Genomic DNA, 19671 nt, shown 5'->3' with positions numbered 1-19671 from the left:
ATAAAACTCAACTCGTTAAATAAAATAAGTAAAATACAACTTGTTAAACTATGAATGATCGTAAACTTAAAGTGAGTTTTAGTTGAACTCGGGTTGACTGATTTCCGAAACCCCAAGTCCCTAACCTCAAATTTTAGTTACTCTCCTTTTTGTTTTTACTTTTTAACAATACTCTAAATAGATTAATAAAGGTGTGGTCCATGATTCTCAAAATGATAGTGAATTAAATGTACTTGTCTTTTGTATTATGCAATTATTGCAAACATTATTAAACACATTAGTGGTTATTATTTAAAAAAAACAAAGGAGAGCTTATTTAATAGTTCTTTTCGCAATCATGAATAGAGTATATTTATTTAACTCCGGCATACATGTAGAAAAATTGTTCTACTTTGATAATTAAAAAAATTACGTAATATTAGTGCGACAACCTGCATTTATACCTCACCGGCAAATACAAAATTTATCGGTTGATCTCAAGTTAATTTTGAGTTAAATAACTTAAAGTTGGGACTCAACCTCGAAACAAATAAAGTCAAGGAGTCCATTAAAAATAATAATAGTGAATATCCATTTTTATACTTCAAAGTTTCCCGTGTACCTATTTCTATTTGATCATCGAAAAAGTAAAAAACAATGCAAACTACTACCCAAAGATCGTGAACATGAGTTAATACAGTCTCTATCAGGAGCCATGTTAAGTTTTTTAATTTTAATTTTTGAAGGACTAAATTAGTACAATTAAAAAAAAATTGAATGACCAAAGTAGGTCTTTTCTCAATTAATAATAAAGCCGGAGAGGAATCTCACATGTCTGGTGTATTGGAATAATGCCATTTCAGTATCAGACAACCAGAAGCACATATATCAACATTAAGGCAATTCCGAAGATAATGTTGTATCATACCATTCAGCATTCAGGCGTGTTCTGTTTTTTATTCGATGATATTGCCGGACATCAAAATCTATCAAATGAGAAACACCAAAACCATCATCAATCCTAACTAATATAAGCCTAAAATGTTTGTAGCTAAATGATGTGAGAGAACAACTGAATAAATGACAGCTTTAAATGGTACGAAGCATATGATAAATGCATCCAAAATTAAAGACACCAGGATACATAGCTTCACTAAAAAATCTAAACACAATTACCATAGGCACGACCAACATGAAGGGATATATATAAGCTTGAATGGTTGAGTAAAAAAATGCTTACGGTGACATGAATGTGCTCAACCCTTGTAGATATTGGATTTTAAATTTCGTGGCAGCAATATTTTACATTATCCAATAATACATACTGCTGGAGTAAGACAGTCTGCAGCAGAAACAAAGACAACAGAATCATAATAGGGACATCAAGCTCCACCAATGGGGACATCAAAATGAAGGGCCAAAAGATTAAGAAAACAGAAGACATCATGTATGGGCATGTCTACCAGGCACATCCAATCAAATACTCGTCATTACAGTGACGATTTATTAAGACAACAAAGTCCTACCTAAAATTATGCTAAGATTTTGATTGGTATGTGCAATAGGCATGTGCGCATGCAAAAATCAGACCTTCAAAATCGGCCGTGAAGGTAAGAATTGAAATAAACACCAAATCACAGGAGAAGGATAAAATACCTATTACCTCCCATCTGTGACTGACATAATAATCTTTCTCAGCCTAGCAAACAATAGAAAAAGGTTTAAGCAATAATTAGCAAAAGAGAACAGCCAATATAGAAGTGGCTTTTGGATTATACACAGTTCAGAAGATGTCGAAATCCCCATGTTGTAATCCATTGAATCATAATTGTAGCTAGATGAAGGGCTTATTTGGTGACGATAGATGTCTGTAGTTAATTTCTTTTGGAACACAATTGGAAGGTGATTACACTGTAGATAGACAAGGTGCATACACAAGCACACCTAACACAAAAAACATACAGAAACATGATGAAATTGGAAGCATAGTTAAATCCCCACTTAGGAGAATGAAATTGAAGTTACTAATTGATGTTAAACATAAATGTTTCTTCTAGGCCGTAGGAAATGGTTATGCATGCTTGTCATCACTAAACAATCCTAAGCTGTACAAATTGAAGTCTTGTCCATTAGAAACCCCTTTAATCAAAACAGGATCTAAATTTTCCACCCTCGGATATAAACCTCGACATAAGATAAAATATTGAACAATGGATGATTGCAATCTGCTGTCATCTTCAAACCAATGATCCAAGTGATATTTGCATTGAACCTGTTTATAAAATTAGTAAGGCCTGTTTACTGGTAATCCACCATTGGTGTTTAGTACTATGTTCAAGGTTACCAGGAGGAGAAATTACCAAAGTGACCACTCAATCTAGATTGATGAGGTTTTATCTGTTTCAACAGCACCCCTCTGGATCATTTACATTGGCAGACTAAGGTGCTCATCAGAAAGAATGTCAATGACCACAGCTGTCAAAACTTAAGAACCGGACTTCAGTAACTGCTTCGCAGCAGTACAAAAAATACAGGCTATTCCCTACAAGGGACATTAAGACTTCATATCTGGTTTCATTGCCATGTGTCTCTCAATCAATGTGTCCACAAAGGAGCGAATCTGCATGTTTTAGGCATCCAACCAAAGTTAGTGAGAAAGAAAACAGTCAAGAGAATGTCTGAAGCACATGAGGCTGGCTTTGGAGCAGTGACAAAAAATGTTAACTCTGAAGCCAACCACATTATACCAACCCATTTCGAAGAAGCTGGCTTTGGAGCAGTAAATCATGCAAATGTCAAAAAAATTAATACATATTCTGAAAGGACATGTTAGGAAGGAGGAATGCCAAAAGATTAGTAGATAGACCTATTATTATAAAGGAAAAGAACATAAAGTACCTTAGTCTTTCGCTTAAAATCTAGAAACTCGTCAACAGTCATAGCTTTTTCTTTATCTGTGGCTTTCTCCATGACCTGAAATTAAAACCAGGAAGGTAAGAAATGGAAGAAGACTATATGCCTAGTAACAGTACTATCCAAGATCAGTTATTCCTTTTAACCTCCTACCTACCTTACAAAATATACTAATACTTCAGGAATTCAGTAAATAGAAGGAGAGGCAAAGTGAAGGATGAAAATTACCTTCGTTGCACTTTTCTTCATTATAGCCTTGTAGCCATCCTTGTCTAGTTTCCTTGCTTTATAAAGGGGCATAAGTAGTGAACCAACATAATCCACAACAGCCTGTTTGATATGATCTGTTCCACGGGAATGACTTTTCAAGGCTTCCATATTTACAGTAACCTGTGAAATAGAACTCTCATTTGCCATACCATCATGCTTCCAGATGGGTAACCTTGAACAGACATTTGAATCTTCCTCATCCTTCAAATTTATGCTTGGATTTGAAAAATAAGAATCAGCTGCAGCTGCTTGAGATTGCCATCTATCTATGGCATCAGAATCTTTTATTCCCACACCACTACCTGTGTCAATCCAAGCTTTTGTATATATACTGCTGTCCACAGCGACACTTTCTCCCGAGTGCTCTCTGAAACTCAAATGACTGGCAATCTCATTTGAGTGACTCCTCTGTGAAAGGTTATCAACGGGCATTCTAGAATTGTCAAGGTTAACACAAGCAGCAGAAAAATCAACAGACCAGTCCCTAACTCTACAATTCCTCGAATCAATCTCTGAAATACAATCTTGCCTTCCCAAAGCACCAGACCACTTTTTTCTGCTATCAAATTCATCATTTTTTGAAGCAAATTTCTGGAATGAGGGTATCTTAGGAAGCTGTAACAACTTACTGCGCCTGGCTTCTGCAGCAGCATATGCCTGCAAAGAACAAGAATCACAAGAACTTTTAACCATCATGGGAATCAAATAGGGAAAGGAGCATATAGTATCTGTCAGGAGGCAGTACAATAATGCTTGGATACATCGCTTCACTCTATCACTTGCCAGGAAAAAGAGTATTTGTCATGAAAAATATATCCCCAGAAAATGGTCATGTATTTAGTCAAAGCATCTGGGAAAATCCACTCCTTTTTATGATCTTATATCAGCTAAGGAAATAATACATTTGACGGCGGGAGATGAATGCATACACAAGATAATGAGCCGTCCATGAAAATTTAAATAAAGTGCAGAACACCATGGAGACAGAAGAAGTGACTAAGATAAAATGGGGAAAGCCAAAATTTAAAAACAACGATGAATGTCCTTTAGCCAAATCAGAATTAGCATGCAAACACAAAGCAGTGTAGTGAGACAACATCTAAAACACAAGGACATAACACAGATAGAAAAATATTACACTACAAGCCAAGCTCTAGCTACTGAAAATTGTTCAACATAGGACTGGCTTAAAAATTATGTATATAAGAATCTATATACAAATAAATGATGAAAATATGAATTAGCATACTGAAATAAAACTAAATTATGCCTAGTATGTTACTGCTAACACATTGTCAGGGTTATAAATTGTGGTCGTGGACGAGGTTTGGATACTCCCAAAACCATTGCATTGCAGATTACTGCAGAAAAATGTCGCCAATGCAGTCACAATGTGGTTCCCGAGACTCCAAAAACCTTAATGTTGCATCCTCAACAAACATAATTTTCATCCAGTTAAGCCTTGGAACTCATTAGTCATAACTCAACTACTGTATGCTACTGCAATAGTAATTACGAGCAATTTAGCTTGTGATTATCAACTGATGATTTTCAGAAGCACCAGAGAAGCAGATTTATGAAATTAAAACTAAAGTTCTAGGAGAAGCAAACCTCAGCAGCAGCATGAGCTTTAGCACGGGCAGCTTCTGCAGCAGCTATCGCAGCCCGTTCTTCTTCAGAAATAACATAGCAGTTATCCTCCGTCTCGATGAGTACTTTGCCAATTGAACCTTGGGACCTGGAAGAATTGGCCTCATGCCTTGAAACAATGGTTGCATGTTGTGTTCCTTTATTCTCAAAGCTACCATGATGTGTACTCAGGGGTGGCTTTCCTGAGGCTGAATCTTTTAAATATTTTCTCTTTAGTAAATCTACAGCAGTTGCTTGTCTTGACAACTTCAATCCCCCATTAGAAGCTTTTTTCTCCTTGCGGAATACTTCAAGCCATACAGTGACCAACTGGCTTGCTATAGCACGAATGTCGCGGCTGGTATGCACACAAACTTTTTCCTTCACTGTTTTCCCTATTCCTACACCCAATAATAGCAATAGATAAACAAAAATACAAGGGAAACTGTGGACATCGTATTCCCACATGACTCCATCTGATAGGAAAATCTGCCGGAGCATAAATATATCTTCCGCTGGATAGTTCATAGTTTAATTACGTTAGGCCGATCACTAGATAGGAATTTATGACCATTAGTAAAAGAAAAATAGTATGGGAAATATTATTCTTGTATCACTAAAACCAGGTTCCATCCAATCAACCTAATATTTCTCCCTCAAAGTATTACATGCAACACATGGATAAGATACAGTAATAAAACCCCATGACAATAATTCACGTACTTACATGTATAGACTAATGCAAATTCATAGACTCAAAAAGACACGCATAATTACCTGACAAGCGTACAGCAAGCAGATCAGTTGAAACACGCACAAGAAGTCGCACACAGTGCCGCAAGAGTTGGGTACCATCCTTCCCCATTGAGTCCTGTGATGAGATATGAACTATGAAGCACAAAATCTAAAAAAAAATCATAAGCATAAAATAAAGATGTTTAGATTTCTAAAAGTAAAGGTTGCATGTACAAGCTATTCGACAAGAAACAAAATAATTTGAAAATAATATGTCAAGTGAATTAGTACCAGTATCCATGAGTTGAGAACAGCTAGCCCGTCTTTACTCCCAGCAAAGGACTTCAAGTTTCCAACAGGAAGGCATAGCAATTCTTTGGCCACATGCAAGCGCCCAGCATTGGTTTTCGCATTAAGGAACATTTCTCTTAGTAAAGCTTCCCGGGTTAAGATTTGAGCACCATCCAAAGAGTTCTTGTAGAATAGGTTAGAAAGCTCTATTGTGTTGAGTCTCTTTGTTATATCCCCAACTTCATTTTCGGTATCTAACTGTCTCGAGGCAGCTTCCATTGCCTCCACTTCTGCAGTGTAATCATTTCCAGTGCTAAATATGTCAATTATGCGAACAGCCTCCCGTAGTCCACTCATCATTGCACCACCAACTGTATCAGGATGTTCTTTGCAGGTCGCTTCACCAGCAAAAAACAAGTGATTATCAACTGGCCTCCCTAATATATCGTAGTCTTCTCCTGATGCTCCAATAGCAACATAAGAATAAGCACCATAGCTAAAAGGATCCCTACCCCAATCAGTCACGACATGTCCAACAGGATCAGGTACTGAAGCCTCCCCAAAAAGTTTACGGAGAACTTTCAATGCATGGTTGACATGATCAGTAGAGCTCAAACTCTGACCATCTATGGCTGCCTTACCAACCACTAATGCTATAAGGACAGGAGCCCCAACTGTTTTCCTGACATTCCAGAACATAAAGCAGTGACCTCTTTTGCCTCTTTCCTCAGCTGTCGCTCCAAAGTAATCCACAGCATCATCCCAAAACACACAAGGAAATTCCAAGATCACTTTATTGAGAACTCCAAAGCCAAGACGCTGAACAGAAGAATATTTCCATGGCGGCAAAGGAGGGGAGAATTGTATAGTTTCAGCCTTCAAACAGCCTAGTGGAACAGTGATGAGGACAGCATCTCCAAAGAAGTCGTTCCCATTTGACGTAGAAACTTTGACTTTATTATTCTGGCCAGATTCCTTGATGCCATAAGACACATTTGTTACGACATGGTTCAAGTGGACAGGAAGCCCTTCTCCCAAAGACTCAACAACAGTGCTGTAACCCCCTTTAACCATACAATGAGCTCCCCCAAATCCTCCATAGACATCATCTTGATTCCAATAGGGAAGAGAAACTTCTGTAAGCAAAGCAGCACAACCATACTCCAAATGAGCAAAGTGCCAATCCATAATCCTCCTCTCCAGAGGACTCAAAATCTCCTTGTCAGTTTTTTTCTTCACAGTACAGTCTCTTCTAGAATCAAATGGACTACAACCAGAATTATCTTTTTCATTTTCTTCAATACTTCCAGAGTGTGCCATACGGCGAATCTTAAGGGCATATTCTAAACCATCTTCAAGAGACATTCTCATTGCTTGTTCACCTTTCTGAGCAACGAGCAATTCCATGTCATCAAGAAGAATATTGTATTCAGCTTCCAGTGCTTCATCCATATCTGGTGGAACCTTTTGTCCTGACACTGTGTCGTAAAGAGGGCAATCACTGTTTAGCACTGTCAATTCAAGGCCCAATTGAGCACAAACCAATGCAGAAGGATCTGGTCTTCTCTCAGTGGCCACATCAGCCTCAACACCAGTGATAATGCTAGCACCGAGATCCACAGGGACAGAAAGAGATGAGTGATCTGTAAATACTCGACCTCCTATCCTACTCCTAGCCTCAAGTACAGTTACAGGAAATCCCTGACGTTTCAAATGACGGGCAGCAGTTAGCCCAGCAGGACCAGCTCCAATCACAATCACTCTCTTTCTAGCCTCTGAATCAGACTGCAGAAGATCATCTATCTGATCACCTAATGTGGATTTAACACAGGTGGATTCATTGCTTTGCCCTGTAGCTACAAGAAAAGTAAATGTGCAATCAGAAATTTAGAAAGAATAGAGCTATTAATAATTACATCTGTAATTCACTACATTGGTCCTGACTCCCACCATTTTCCTGGTAGTCATAATATTTTCCTTCTTCATGTTGTCTCATATTTGATATACTCATCATTGCTGCATTGAAAAGCCTTCTGTCTTCTGCAGCTTCTGTTTTCAGGTCTTTGTAATCCACTGTTAGACCATTGTTAATCTCCACGGAAGTATCTGACATTTTAGTCTGACCAACAATAAAGGAAACTCCATCTTCAGAGTCAGCCACCGAAGCTGTCGAACTTTCCTCAAAACCTTTTTCTTTTACAAGTTTACAGCAATTACTTGCACTATTTCCAAGAATCTCCTCTTGAGAGGAGATTCCAACATTTATGTAACCCTGCCAAAACAATTTTATCATTTTAAAGTTCCAACTTTACCACAAAACATACACTGGATATGATTTTTTTGGCAAAAGAAAAACATTTTAAATTAATAAACCCAATAAATATGCATCCATATATTATTGTAATAAAAAGTGAAAAGGAAATAAAAGTGATAGCTGAAAGCAACATGGCGCACAAACTTACACATTGATCCAGAAATGCGTAGACTTCCCTGATAAGAAAAGAACGAGGACCTTCATCGTCAGAATGGATATCACTAACTCCACATTCAGCAAGAGGCAAAATGCGTGTAATATCTCTGCTCCAAATACTTAAGATCTTATTTCTGCAAGCGTTAAAAAGATGTAAAAAAGGATGTAACAAAGACATCAACTTTGAGCTATAGTTTGCTTAAAAACAAACACAAACACAAAAATCCATCATATCCTAGTTCTAGACTTCTAGTAATTAGACAGTAGCATTTACGAAGCTGATGTTATATGCTAATTTAAGTTTCTAATATTGCTGTACAGATCTTTCAAGAAGCATAAAAGCAATTAAAAAACTAAATCCCATTACTTAATAATAAATCAGAAGATAGCAGCTAGTCCGATAAAAACAGAGTGATATTGTACACAATAACAAGTAATATGTTAAAAAAACTATCACCAACTTCTGAATAAAACAAGGAATAGCATTGAAGGGTATCAGCTCAGTAATCTCAATAGAAGTATAAAAATTGACACTCCTACCAGCAAAACATCTTTCAAATGTAGAAGAAATTAGATAGTGATGAAGTACTCCCAACATAAATTTGTATATGAAAAACTATTACAACTAAATCACAAAAGGAGAGAGAATGAGAAAATGACACGAGATAGATCCTATGAGCACTAACTTTTCCTGTTACTTTCTCTTTAAATGGCCATGAACAAGCTGTTAATCAACCCAGATATACAAGTGAACATAGGAAAATACAGCAAGACTCCAATCCCCTAATTTTCATGTTTAAGAAAACAAACAACACATACAATCAACAACCACTAACTAAAACAGTTCTCTGTACTTACAGCATAATACACTATGAACTCAAAATACAGAAGAAATATGCAACCTTTCTGAACACTTGCAGAATCAATTGCAAGCGAACAGAAAGATCTGTTTGAAAGGCTATCTACCTGCAATCCAAGTATTCCTTGAGACCACCTTTACGCTTCAAGATCTCCTTAAATTTTATTTTCTCAATTGGACTAGCTGCATGGGCTTTGAGTCCAGCTGATACAGCTACTACTGCAACACTTTCAGAGTCATCGGTAACATTAAAAGAGGAATCAAGCTTCTCCCTTGCTCTAAGAGTGTGGTCATCATCTATAACAACTTGGCTTCTGTGAAGAGATTGATCATTTATTAAAATCTCCCAATCAGCATCCCCCTCATAAGTCATGTCTCCATGCTTAAGCATTTTGGCCTTTCGCACCGCACGTGGAACAGCTGATATCTTACCATCATTGTTGACAAAATCAGACAGAGAGGCATGGCATTCTGCATAATTCTCATTTTCATCTGGAATTGCAGATGGAGGGGAGGATCCATCGGATTGAACTGGATCTAAGCATTCCAAAACTGAAACAGTAGAGTCTTTTGGAATATTACATATTTCTGAAGGTTTCTCTTGGTGATTTGACTCATTAGCCAATTCATATTCATTGGCTTCATTAGACATCATAGGAGATAAACTGCCACCAGCCATTACATCATTTTTTTCAATTGAAGAACCTAAAATATAATCTTTCACTTCAGCCTTTGTATCTAAACTACTATAATCACAGAAATTTCTACCAGAAATAAACTCAGTTTCAGATTTTACACCTCCATCCTCCTCCACATGGGATCCAGAAAGCTTTAGAGCTTCATTGCCTGATGATTCCTGGAAAAAGTTTCCAGAAACCGTAAAATTGTTCTCACTCAATATATTTTCAGCCGATTTAATCAAGGGCTCAATGTCATGAGAAGGTAAGGAACTTTCTTTCTCAATAGAAATAGAAACACCATGTTTTGAAGCATCATCACACATTTGTGATAGCTCATCAGTCGATCTATCCTTGAACTCACTCTCAGTACATTCATGTACCACCTCCCCAAATTTTGAAAGAAGCACGGTATCAATTATTTCAACACCATCTAACCTGGAAGAACACCGATTTAAGAGTTGTCTATCCCCTTTGCCGACGTTAGTTGAGAGACAGTGATCAACTAATGGTTCACCTGGAATGTTTGAATTGCAAATGCCCTCAGCAATACCCTCTTGAAAACAGTCATACTTTTGTCTATCAATTACAGACATGGAAGAAAATTGACCCGGAGCAGATGATTGTGACACAGAACCGGAACATGTCAGATCTTTCCTCACCGATCCCAAGGCAGAAGCAGGTCTAGATCTAAATTCAGCCACAGAATCTACAGTTTCAGGAACACTTTCAGAGCCAGGTCTCAGGTCATTATCCACATTCTCAATCCCTTTTTTTTTCTTTGAACTTGAAGAGGTCCGTGATTTCTTAATCAAATTAGATTGTGCCTTTCGGACAATCACTGACAAGGAGTCTTCCATATTTTCATCATAAGAGTGCTCCAGGCCATCACCACGCAACAAACATCCCCCTTTCTCATTATTAATGGTGCCCCTTGATTCCTGAGCAACGAAATCATCACCAGGCAAACCATGACCCTCAATTCCCTCAACAGAAACATTCAGAGATCTATCAGAAGACTCCAGCCCTACATTCAAAGCATAACTTCTTCCTCCACTGGCTTCAGATCCCCGATTCCTCTTTAGATCCTTCAACCTCCTCCTGAAACTAGCCAAGGTATCATCCATATCTCCGAAATCCTTTTTTGCAGCAACTGAATCTTTCTCAACAACCTCACCACTCTTGCCTACATCACCACAAGACCCCTCCGGCGCCAAATTAACCTTCTTCTTCAGCCTCTTTAGCTTAAACATAGAGCCAATGGTTTCATTATCATCCAAATCAAAACCAATTTCCACCGCCTTCGATCTCTTATTCTTCGCCCTAATCCTCTTATCTTTTCCATCCATTTTTTCTCTGCCTAACCCTGGGTTTCCAACAGAATCTTCAAATAATTATTTAACCCCAATTTCACTCCAAAACAGCACCAATTTTTTTCCTTCCAACTTCTGTCATTAGAAAAATTAAAACCTAAGTTCGTATTTCTATGAAAATCCTAATTCAGTTACATACATAACAAAGCCATAAATAAAATGTGATAGTTATCTAATCCAACAAGCTCAACACCAATCAAATCTCTAAACATTCACAGCAAAATTTATTATTAATTTCAAAGCTTATGTGAATCAGTGAGTAAAAAGAAAACCCGATACAAAAACACACTAGATATGAGTTATCTGGAGATATATATATATATATAAACCTATGTGTATATGGAGATACAGAAATTCAGATAAAAAACGATGTCGTATCGCACCTGTGTTTATGTTTTTCTCAGATGCTATGATTTCTTCTCCTGAAATCGTTTTGAGAGAGTGAAGTTCGGCAAAGGTAACAAAAACGAGTAACGGCTTCTCACGTCAACGGAAAACGTGTGCTCTGTAACTGCGCCGTGATGAGTAACGAGGGACTGCGATTTGGGGAGGAGAAGGGAGGGAGAATAATACCAATGAAATTTTGCAATATCAGGAAAATGTAATTGCAACTTTGCAAAGATTGAATTACTTAATAATAATAATAAAACTAATAATTTCACACAAATAAAATTAATAATGACTTAATATAAAAGCATTAAATAATTATAGTAAAGATTAGTGATTTATATTTTTACAATAATTTACCAACGGTAGTTGGTCAAGTGGTATAAGACTCCACTTATCCCCAAGATTGTTTGTTCAATTTGCGAGAGTGACACATATGAGGAGGATCAATCACAAACACGGTAACAGATTAATTCATTATTCAAAAAAATTATAATGATTTCCCTCAACTAAGGATAGAGAACCACATATGATGTCTCCGACTTCTTGTTAGCTAGAAAAGTAAAACTTGAATTTAATATATATTAACTTTATATTTTATGACTAAGAATAAAGAAATATATTAAGTGAATAACATATTGGAATATTCCCAAAGATGGTCAAGATAATGCTTGTGGTATAAATTAGGAATTACTTCATAATAAGTCCACAAAAATGCACTATAGCTCTCTTTGTAAATCATCTCATTTTGACCAAAGGCACAAGCCAGGCCACTGAATGCTACTGCCACAATATACCTCTAACGCTATTATAATGGATATAGTTCAAGTTAATATTTGGATAAAGATAATCATATATTACCATCAAATAGATCAATTTGCATTGAACTTACTTTCAACTATATTACTTTGTTAATCAGATTGAGGGCATATAGGTTTGTAACTAAAGATTTATTTACGAGTTGAATTTTGGAAGAGAAATGGAAGACTGAGAGTCATAAAATATACTGGTGAGATGACTCAAAGTTTTCCCTTCATTTTCTTTTTCAATTCATAAAGATATCCTAATAGTTATACTTTAACATTGAGAGTACAGAAAAATCCAAAAGGGCATGAACTCCATCCATGATTCGAGATTTAATTTTATGTTTCAACTTTCAACCTCCAATTACAACTTCACCTTCTTTTAAGTAGTAACAAGCAAGTGATTTTAGGAAACGGGTAAGAAATGCAATGCACACTATGGAATTTTCCAAAAACAAAAGCTGTAGACAAGTTTCAATCCAATGTTATTCTGTACAGGGATATTAGAAGTTTTACAACCTGCAAGAGAATGTGGACGGACCTAATGGTAGTGCAATATATCAAAAAATTACATTAGCTCTCTACTAGATGTTAGATAATTTGTAATTCAGTTAGTTAGTTGGTTTATGCTTTCTGTTTATAGTAAGTCACTTAGTTAAATGTTGCTATAAGAGGAAAGTTTGTTTTGTAAATTGTATAATGCTTAATGTAATACATTCACATCTCATACTTACCTTTTGCATAGTTCTTCTTCTTCTCTGGATAACACCTTCTTCTACTCACATTCTTGATCTTCTTCCTCTGCCTCATTCTTCTTTTTCGTGTGCAATCTTCTATCCTCTTCTCACTCACATTCATGGTTTGAATAGAAGCAAGTTAACAACAGTGGTATCAAGAGCTTTGTCTTAAGTGTTTTTTCGATTCTTGGATCTGTGTGAGAAGGAAGCTCATTGATTCATTCATGGCAACTAACAGTGGCTTCACCATGACACTACCCACACTGGACAGCAAGAACTACAAAAGATGGCACATTCAAAAGAAGGTCCTATTTGGCTATCAAGCAGTACTTGACATAGTTCAAGATGGTTATCAATCAGTAGAGGAGGATGCAACTGAGGCTCAAAGATTCACCTACAGAGAATGCAAGAAGAGAGATCGCAAGGCCTTATTCGTGATCCATCAATGTGTGGATGAATCAAATTTTGAAAAGATTTCCAGTGCCAAAACAACAAAAGAGGCTTGAGACAATCTTGAAAAATGCTATGATGGTGCAAATAAGGTAAAGAAAGTTAAGCTTCAAACATTGAAAAGAGAATATGAACTGCTGCAAATGAGAGATGGTGACACAATTGCAGATTACTTCACCAAAATCAGATCATTGACAAATCTGATGAAGGGATGTGGTGAAGTAATGAGGGATCAGTTGGTAGTAGAAAAAGTATTGAGGACTTTAAACCCCAAGTTTGATCATGTGGTTGTTGCCATGGAGGAATCTAAGGATCTTGAGGTGTTTCAAAGCTCATTAGAGGCTCATGAACAAAGAATCAATGAGAGGAATTCAGAGAGAAATTTTGATCAAGCACTTCAAGCACAGACAAGCAGAAGGCCATTCAGTCAAGGAAAGTTCACAAAGAAACTCAAGAATAAATGGAAACCTGACAAAGGAAGAAACTATGCATGATTCCAACTCATTCTTTGAAAACAGATGCAATGGACAAGATCAGGTGTTAAGGAGAAATAAGAAGAAAATTCAATGCTTTAATTGCAAGAATTTTGGTCACTTTGCATCTGAATGCAGATTCAAGGCTGCTCATGGCAGTGGTCTAGAAATTGAAGCCAGATTGGCTCAAGAGGAAGAATCTGAGGAGGAACAGGTCCTACTCATGGTCACATCTGAAAAAGAGGTCAAAGATGATTGTTGGTATCTTGACACAGGTTGCTCTAACCATATGTCAGGCAACAAGGATTGGTTTGAGAGACTTGATGAGAATGCCAAGAGTAGAGTGAAGTTTGCAGACCATAGCTCAATCAATGCTGAGGGAGTTGGAGATATCTCAATCAGGAGGAAAGACGGGAAGAGTGCTAGTATCAAGAATGTCTTGTATGTGCCCAAGATGAAAAGCTATCTACTTAGCCTTGGCCAACTACTTGAGAAAGGTTATGAAATGACTATGGCAGACAAGATGTTGAATGCATATGATTGTGACAAGAATCTCATCTTGAGAGTTCCACTATCCAAAAATAGAACCTTCAAGATTGGGATTCAAGTCAACAATCATAAGTGCCTGCTATCCAAGACAACTCATGATAATTGGACTTGGCATCAGAGGTATGGCCATCTGAATATTAAGAGTCTTGAGCTTCTGAGCAGAAAAGGAATTGTAATTAGATTACCATCAATTAGTAGTCCAAGCAAATTGTGTGATGATTGCTTGTCAAGCAATCAAACTAGGAACAGTTTTGTGTCTCATATACCAACCAGATCAACAAAATCACTTGAGTTGATCTATTCAGATGTATGTGGACCCTTTGAAGAAAACTCATTGGGAAACAACAAGTACTTCGTGACATTTACATATGACTTTACAAGGAAGACTTGGGTTTATCTGAACAAGAGGAAGAGTGAAGTATTCTCAATCTTCATCAACTTTAAAGCTCAAGTAGAAAGGTAGAGTGGACATAAATTGATGACCCTGAGAACTGGTGGAGGAGAAGGATATATGTCAAGTGAGATGAGAGATTTATGTGCTAAAGAAAGATTGACTAATGAAGTAATTGCTCCCTATACCCCACAGCATAATGATACTGCAGAAAGGAAGAACATGATCATTCTTAACATGACAAGAAGCATGCTTAGAACAAAGTCTATGCCAAAAAGATTTTGGGGAGAAGCTGTCTCTACAGGTGTATACATCATGAATAGATGTCCTACAAAAAGGCTAGGGGAATCTACACTCGAAGAAGCTTGGTCAAGCTCAAAACCAAGGGTGGATCACTTCAGAGTGTTTGGCTCAATTTGCTATGCTCATGTGCCTGAAGTTCAAAGAAAGAAGCTTGATGACAGAAGCAAGAAGCTTGTACTGCTTGATTACCACACTACAGGTGCATACAGGGTCTATGATCCACTAAATCAGAGGATAATGTTGAGTAGAGATGTGAGAATTGATGAAACACAAAGCTGGAATTGGAGTGATACAAGCAATGATCTAGAAAAACACACAATAATGCAGTTTGATGAAGGCCTAGTAGATATGGAACCATTGCCTACTGATCAACCAATTGTTGCAGAAAATCAAAACCAGCAAAGACCACAAAGAGCTAGACAACCACCATCAAGACTAAGTGACTATGAAGTCTTCCCAGATTCATAAGTCACTACTGAAGGGGAGCTGGTACATATGGCTCTCTTGGCTAAAATGGAACCAGTAAATTCTAAAGAAGCATTCAGACAGAGTCACTAGCTTGATGCTATGCAGGAAGAACTCATGTCAATTGAGAAGAACAAAACTTGGGAGTTCACTCAGCTACCAAAAGGAAAGAAGACCATTGATGTAAGATGGGTTTATAAAGTAAAGATAAATCCAAAGGGAGAAGTGACCAAGTACAAGGCTAGGCTTGTGGCAAAGGGATTCCTTCAAAGACAAGGCCTATACTATGATGAAGTCTTTGCCCTTGTTGCAAGAATGGAAACCATAAGGTTGGTGGTATCAGTGGAAAGCTATAAAGGTTGGTGTATTCAACAAATGGATGTCAAGTCAGCATTCTTGAATGGGCCATTAGAAGAAGAAGTATATGTTACTCAACCACCTGGATTTGAAGTAGCAGGGAGTGAAAGGTTGGTGTACATATTGCATAAGGCTTTGTATGGCCTCAAGCAAGCACCAATGACCTGAAATAAGAGAATTGATGGGTTCCTGTTGAAGCTTGGCTTCTCCAAATGCACAGCTGAGTATGGTGTCTACCTAATAGGTGTAGAGTTGAATCAATTGCTAATACTGTGTCTATTAGTAACAGGCTGCAATGTTAGTGAAATCAATTCCTTCAAGCAAGACATGAAGAGTGATTTTGATATGAGTAATCTAGGAAACCTATCCTACTTCCTATGGATAGAGTTCACTAGAATCAAAGAAGGAATTGTTATACATCAAAAGAAGTATATTGCTGATGTTTTGAGAAGATTCAACATGACACACTGTAACCATGTCTCAACACATGTTGAAGCAAGGAACCTAGTGTTCCAAGATGATCCAATTGCTGACAAAACCATGTATAGACAAATGATTGGGTGCCTAAGATATATATGCAACACTAGACCGGACATTGTATATGTTGTAGGGTTAGTTAGCAGATTTATGGAGGCACCAACAAGATGTCATCTCGTAGTAGCAAAAAGATTGCTCAGATATGTCAAAGGAACCATAGATTTTGGCTTGCTGCTACCAAATCACATCAGCAGCCTTAGTTATGACATGCTTGGTTTTAGTGATGCTGATTGGTGTGGCGATAAGCTTGATAGGAAGAGCACAACATGGTACTTGTTTATGCTTGGCAATTCTCCAATTTCGTGGTGTTCAAGGAAACAAAATGTGGTTGCCTTGTCTTCTTGTGAAGCAGAATACATAGCAGCGTGTATGTCAGATTGTCAAAGCCTTTGGCTAGACATGTTACTGGCAGAATTGAAGCTAAAGAATGAAGGTAATAGCTCGGTGTTAATGGTTGACAACAAGTCAGCTATACATCTTGCCAAGAATCTAGTGGCGCATGGTCGTAGCAAACACAATGAGACTAGATTTCATTTTCTAATAGACCAAGTGAGCAAGGGAAAGTTGAGGATGGTTTTCTGCAGAAGTGAAGAACAACTTGCAGATATCTTCACAAAGCCTTTAAAGAATGAGAGGTTTGAAAAATTAAGGTTGAAGATAGGCATTGTAAGGTTGGATGGCAATTGAATTAAGGAGGAGTGGTGTTAGATAATTTGTAATTCAGTTAGTTAGTTGGTGTATGCTTTCTGTTTATAGTAAGTCAGTTAGTTGATTGTTGCTATAAGAGGAAAGTTTGTTTTGCAACTTGTACAATGCTTAATGCAATAGATTCACATCTCATACTTACCTTTTGTATGATTCTTCTTCTTCTTCTCTGGATAACACCATCTTCTTCTACTCACATTCTTGATCTTCTTCCTCTGCCTCATTCTTCTTCTTCGAGTGCAATCTTCTCACTCACATTCATGGTTTAAATAGAAGCAAGTTAACAACAAGATGTATTAAAAATAGGAACGTTGTTTCCAAAATAAACATCACTAAATGTATTAGGAGTAACAATTTCTATTCACATTGCAGACATTGACAAAACTAGACTTATTAGGAAGAAACATCAAGTACAAAATGGGGAACATGGTATGACAATATAATTAGCAAGAGAATGTACCTGAAAATGTTTTGAAATAAAAGTTAAATGATTATAACATAATTTAATAGAAATGTTGTCCCAAAAAATTATATCTTATGTAATAAGCTAATTACATTACATCAAATAATATACAAAATTTATCTTCTATTTTTATGATTTTTTGTTTTGATTAAGTGGCATTTTTTAATTAGACTTAGACATAAAAAATGGACAATTGCTTTTCATTCAATAGAAACTTCCTCAGTAAGATTGTTGATGATGATTAAAATATAATATTTTCATGATTTATCTTCCTCAATTATTTATTAGCTTCTAAGCTACCCTTATTAGAATTTATTTAGTTAATTAAGTATTAGTAATTGTTTGTTGTTTTAGTGAATAAAATTACAAATTGATCTTTATTGCATAGGTTCCAATGCAATAATGAAAGGGGCAATAAAAGTCAAAGGAAGAGTTAGTTTGGGAGTTTAATTTTATAGGGAAATGAATGGAAAATGAAGGTTTATGAGCTATGAGATATACTTGTGAGATGACTCTCAAACCTTATCTTTTTCTTCTTTCCTCCAAAATCTAACTCCCAAATAAACCCTTAGAGTATTAAGGCAAAGAAAAATGGTGCTTTTAGAAGCAAAAACGGTGATTATTCATCGGTCTAAGTATCTTATCACCTTATAAATAATGTTAGACAAAAATTCGGAGAAAAGATCTAAAAACATATGAAACAAGTATATGATCACTAAAATCAATTAGGAATGGAAGAAAATATCACATTTTCCAAAAATGATGTCTGAGCACGTGACGTTTCAAACAACTACATTTTTTCTCCATTAAAACACATTGAAGAATCATTATAAATGAGTGGGAGGTTTTTTGCTCTTTATTCATTTTCTCATTTTCTGTTAATAATGAGTAACTTATTTTTTTGTTAGATATTTTGATGAAACTTGTTATTTAAAAATGTTATTCGACTTTGACCATGAATTGAAATATTGTTTTCGTGTTAATTAGTTGATTGTATGTTTAATGCTTTTTGAATTTGGCCAATTCTTCCTATGCTTTAAGGTTCTTCCTTTAGTTGGTAAAATACGGGAGGAACATGTATGTCATGAGTCAATCTTTACTCTTTACAATTTTAGGGGACCTACAAATTCTTCTACGAAAAGAACACATGTCCTAAAAAGTGATTAATTAAGGAATTGATAATTATTATGATAGGGAGTTTGTTGTTAACATGGATATATATGTTTCATTCATAAGTAGTCTTAGACTTAAGGAGACCTTCTATATTGTTAATTCTCTACATTTTTAATGATTTCGATTTACTCTTTATTGATCATATCATTTTTTCCAAATTACTATACATTGATAAGGTGATAATTATTTAGAAGAATGTAATCTTTATGACTTTGACACTCTTCTTATCATTTTATTATTACTTGTAGCGGCACAACATATTTTTCGGACATTTACAATGTATAGCACATTAGTACAAAAAAGGTGATATAGGAGTCTTATTTAAAATTGAAATCACTTAGGGTTAGCTTGAGAGTTAGATTTTGGAAGGGGAAGAAGGGAAAGGGAAGGCTCGAAAGTCATCTCACAAGTGTATTTCATACCTCCCAAGTCTTCCATTTCCCTTTCTTCCCCTCCAAAATCCAACTCCCAAACTAACCCTTAGAGGTAATAACACATTAGTTTCAATTCACAAAGAACTTTTATGTTGAAATTTTATTTTTAATGTGGTCCAGTGACCAACATATTTGTCTTCAAGATTTTGTTTTAACTTCACCAAAGGAACCTATGTGTATATTTGTGGAATGAGTCAAAGTAAACTAAAAATAATATAATATTTATGTATTATTGGTGTAAAGATTTA

General features: G+C 36.3%; 1 protein-coding gene across 4 annotated transcripts; it reads right to left on the bottom strand.

Moving 5' to 3' along the window:
• LOC109358357 (lysine-specific histone demethylase 1 homolog 3-like) lies at nt 997-11807 on the bottom strand. Of its 4 annotated transcripts, XM_019602535.1 has the most exons (13): nt 11580-11807; nt 9945-11271; nt 9254-9851; nt 8280-8421; nt 7768-8089; nt 5818-7673; nt 5569-5662; nt 4774-5192; nt 3121-3819; nt 2878-2952; nt 2340-2599; nt 1636-2251; nt 997-1321 (listed from the first exon to the last, which is right to left on the bottom strand). In XM_019602535.1, exons 2-11 carry the CDS (start codon nt 11170-11172, stop codon nt 2534-2536), a joined length of 5499 nt encoding a protein of 1832 aa, XP_019458080.1. In that variant the 5' UTR covers nt 11173-11271; nt 11580-11807; the 3' UTR covers nt 997-1321; nt 1636-2251; nt 2340-2533. The 4 variants fall into 4 exon arrangements, with proteins under 4 accessions (XP_019458080.1, XP_019458077.1, XP_019458079.1 ...); XM_019602532.1 differs by having other exon boundaries at nt 9254-11271; XM_019602534.1 differs by having other exon boundaries at nt 5818-7667; nt 9254-11271.

The sequence above is a fragment of the Lupinus angustifolius genome, chromosome LG10, assembly GCF_001865875.1.
Source record: "Lupinus angustifolius cultivar Tanjil chromosome LG10, LupAngTanjil_v1.0, whole genome shotgun sequence".
NCBI lineage: Eukaryota > Viridiplantae > Streptophyta > Magnoliopsida > Fabales > Fabaceae > Lupinus > Lupinus angustifolius.
Note: the sequence above shows the minus strand (reverse complement) of the source record. Positions and strands in the feature narration are given on the sequence as shown.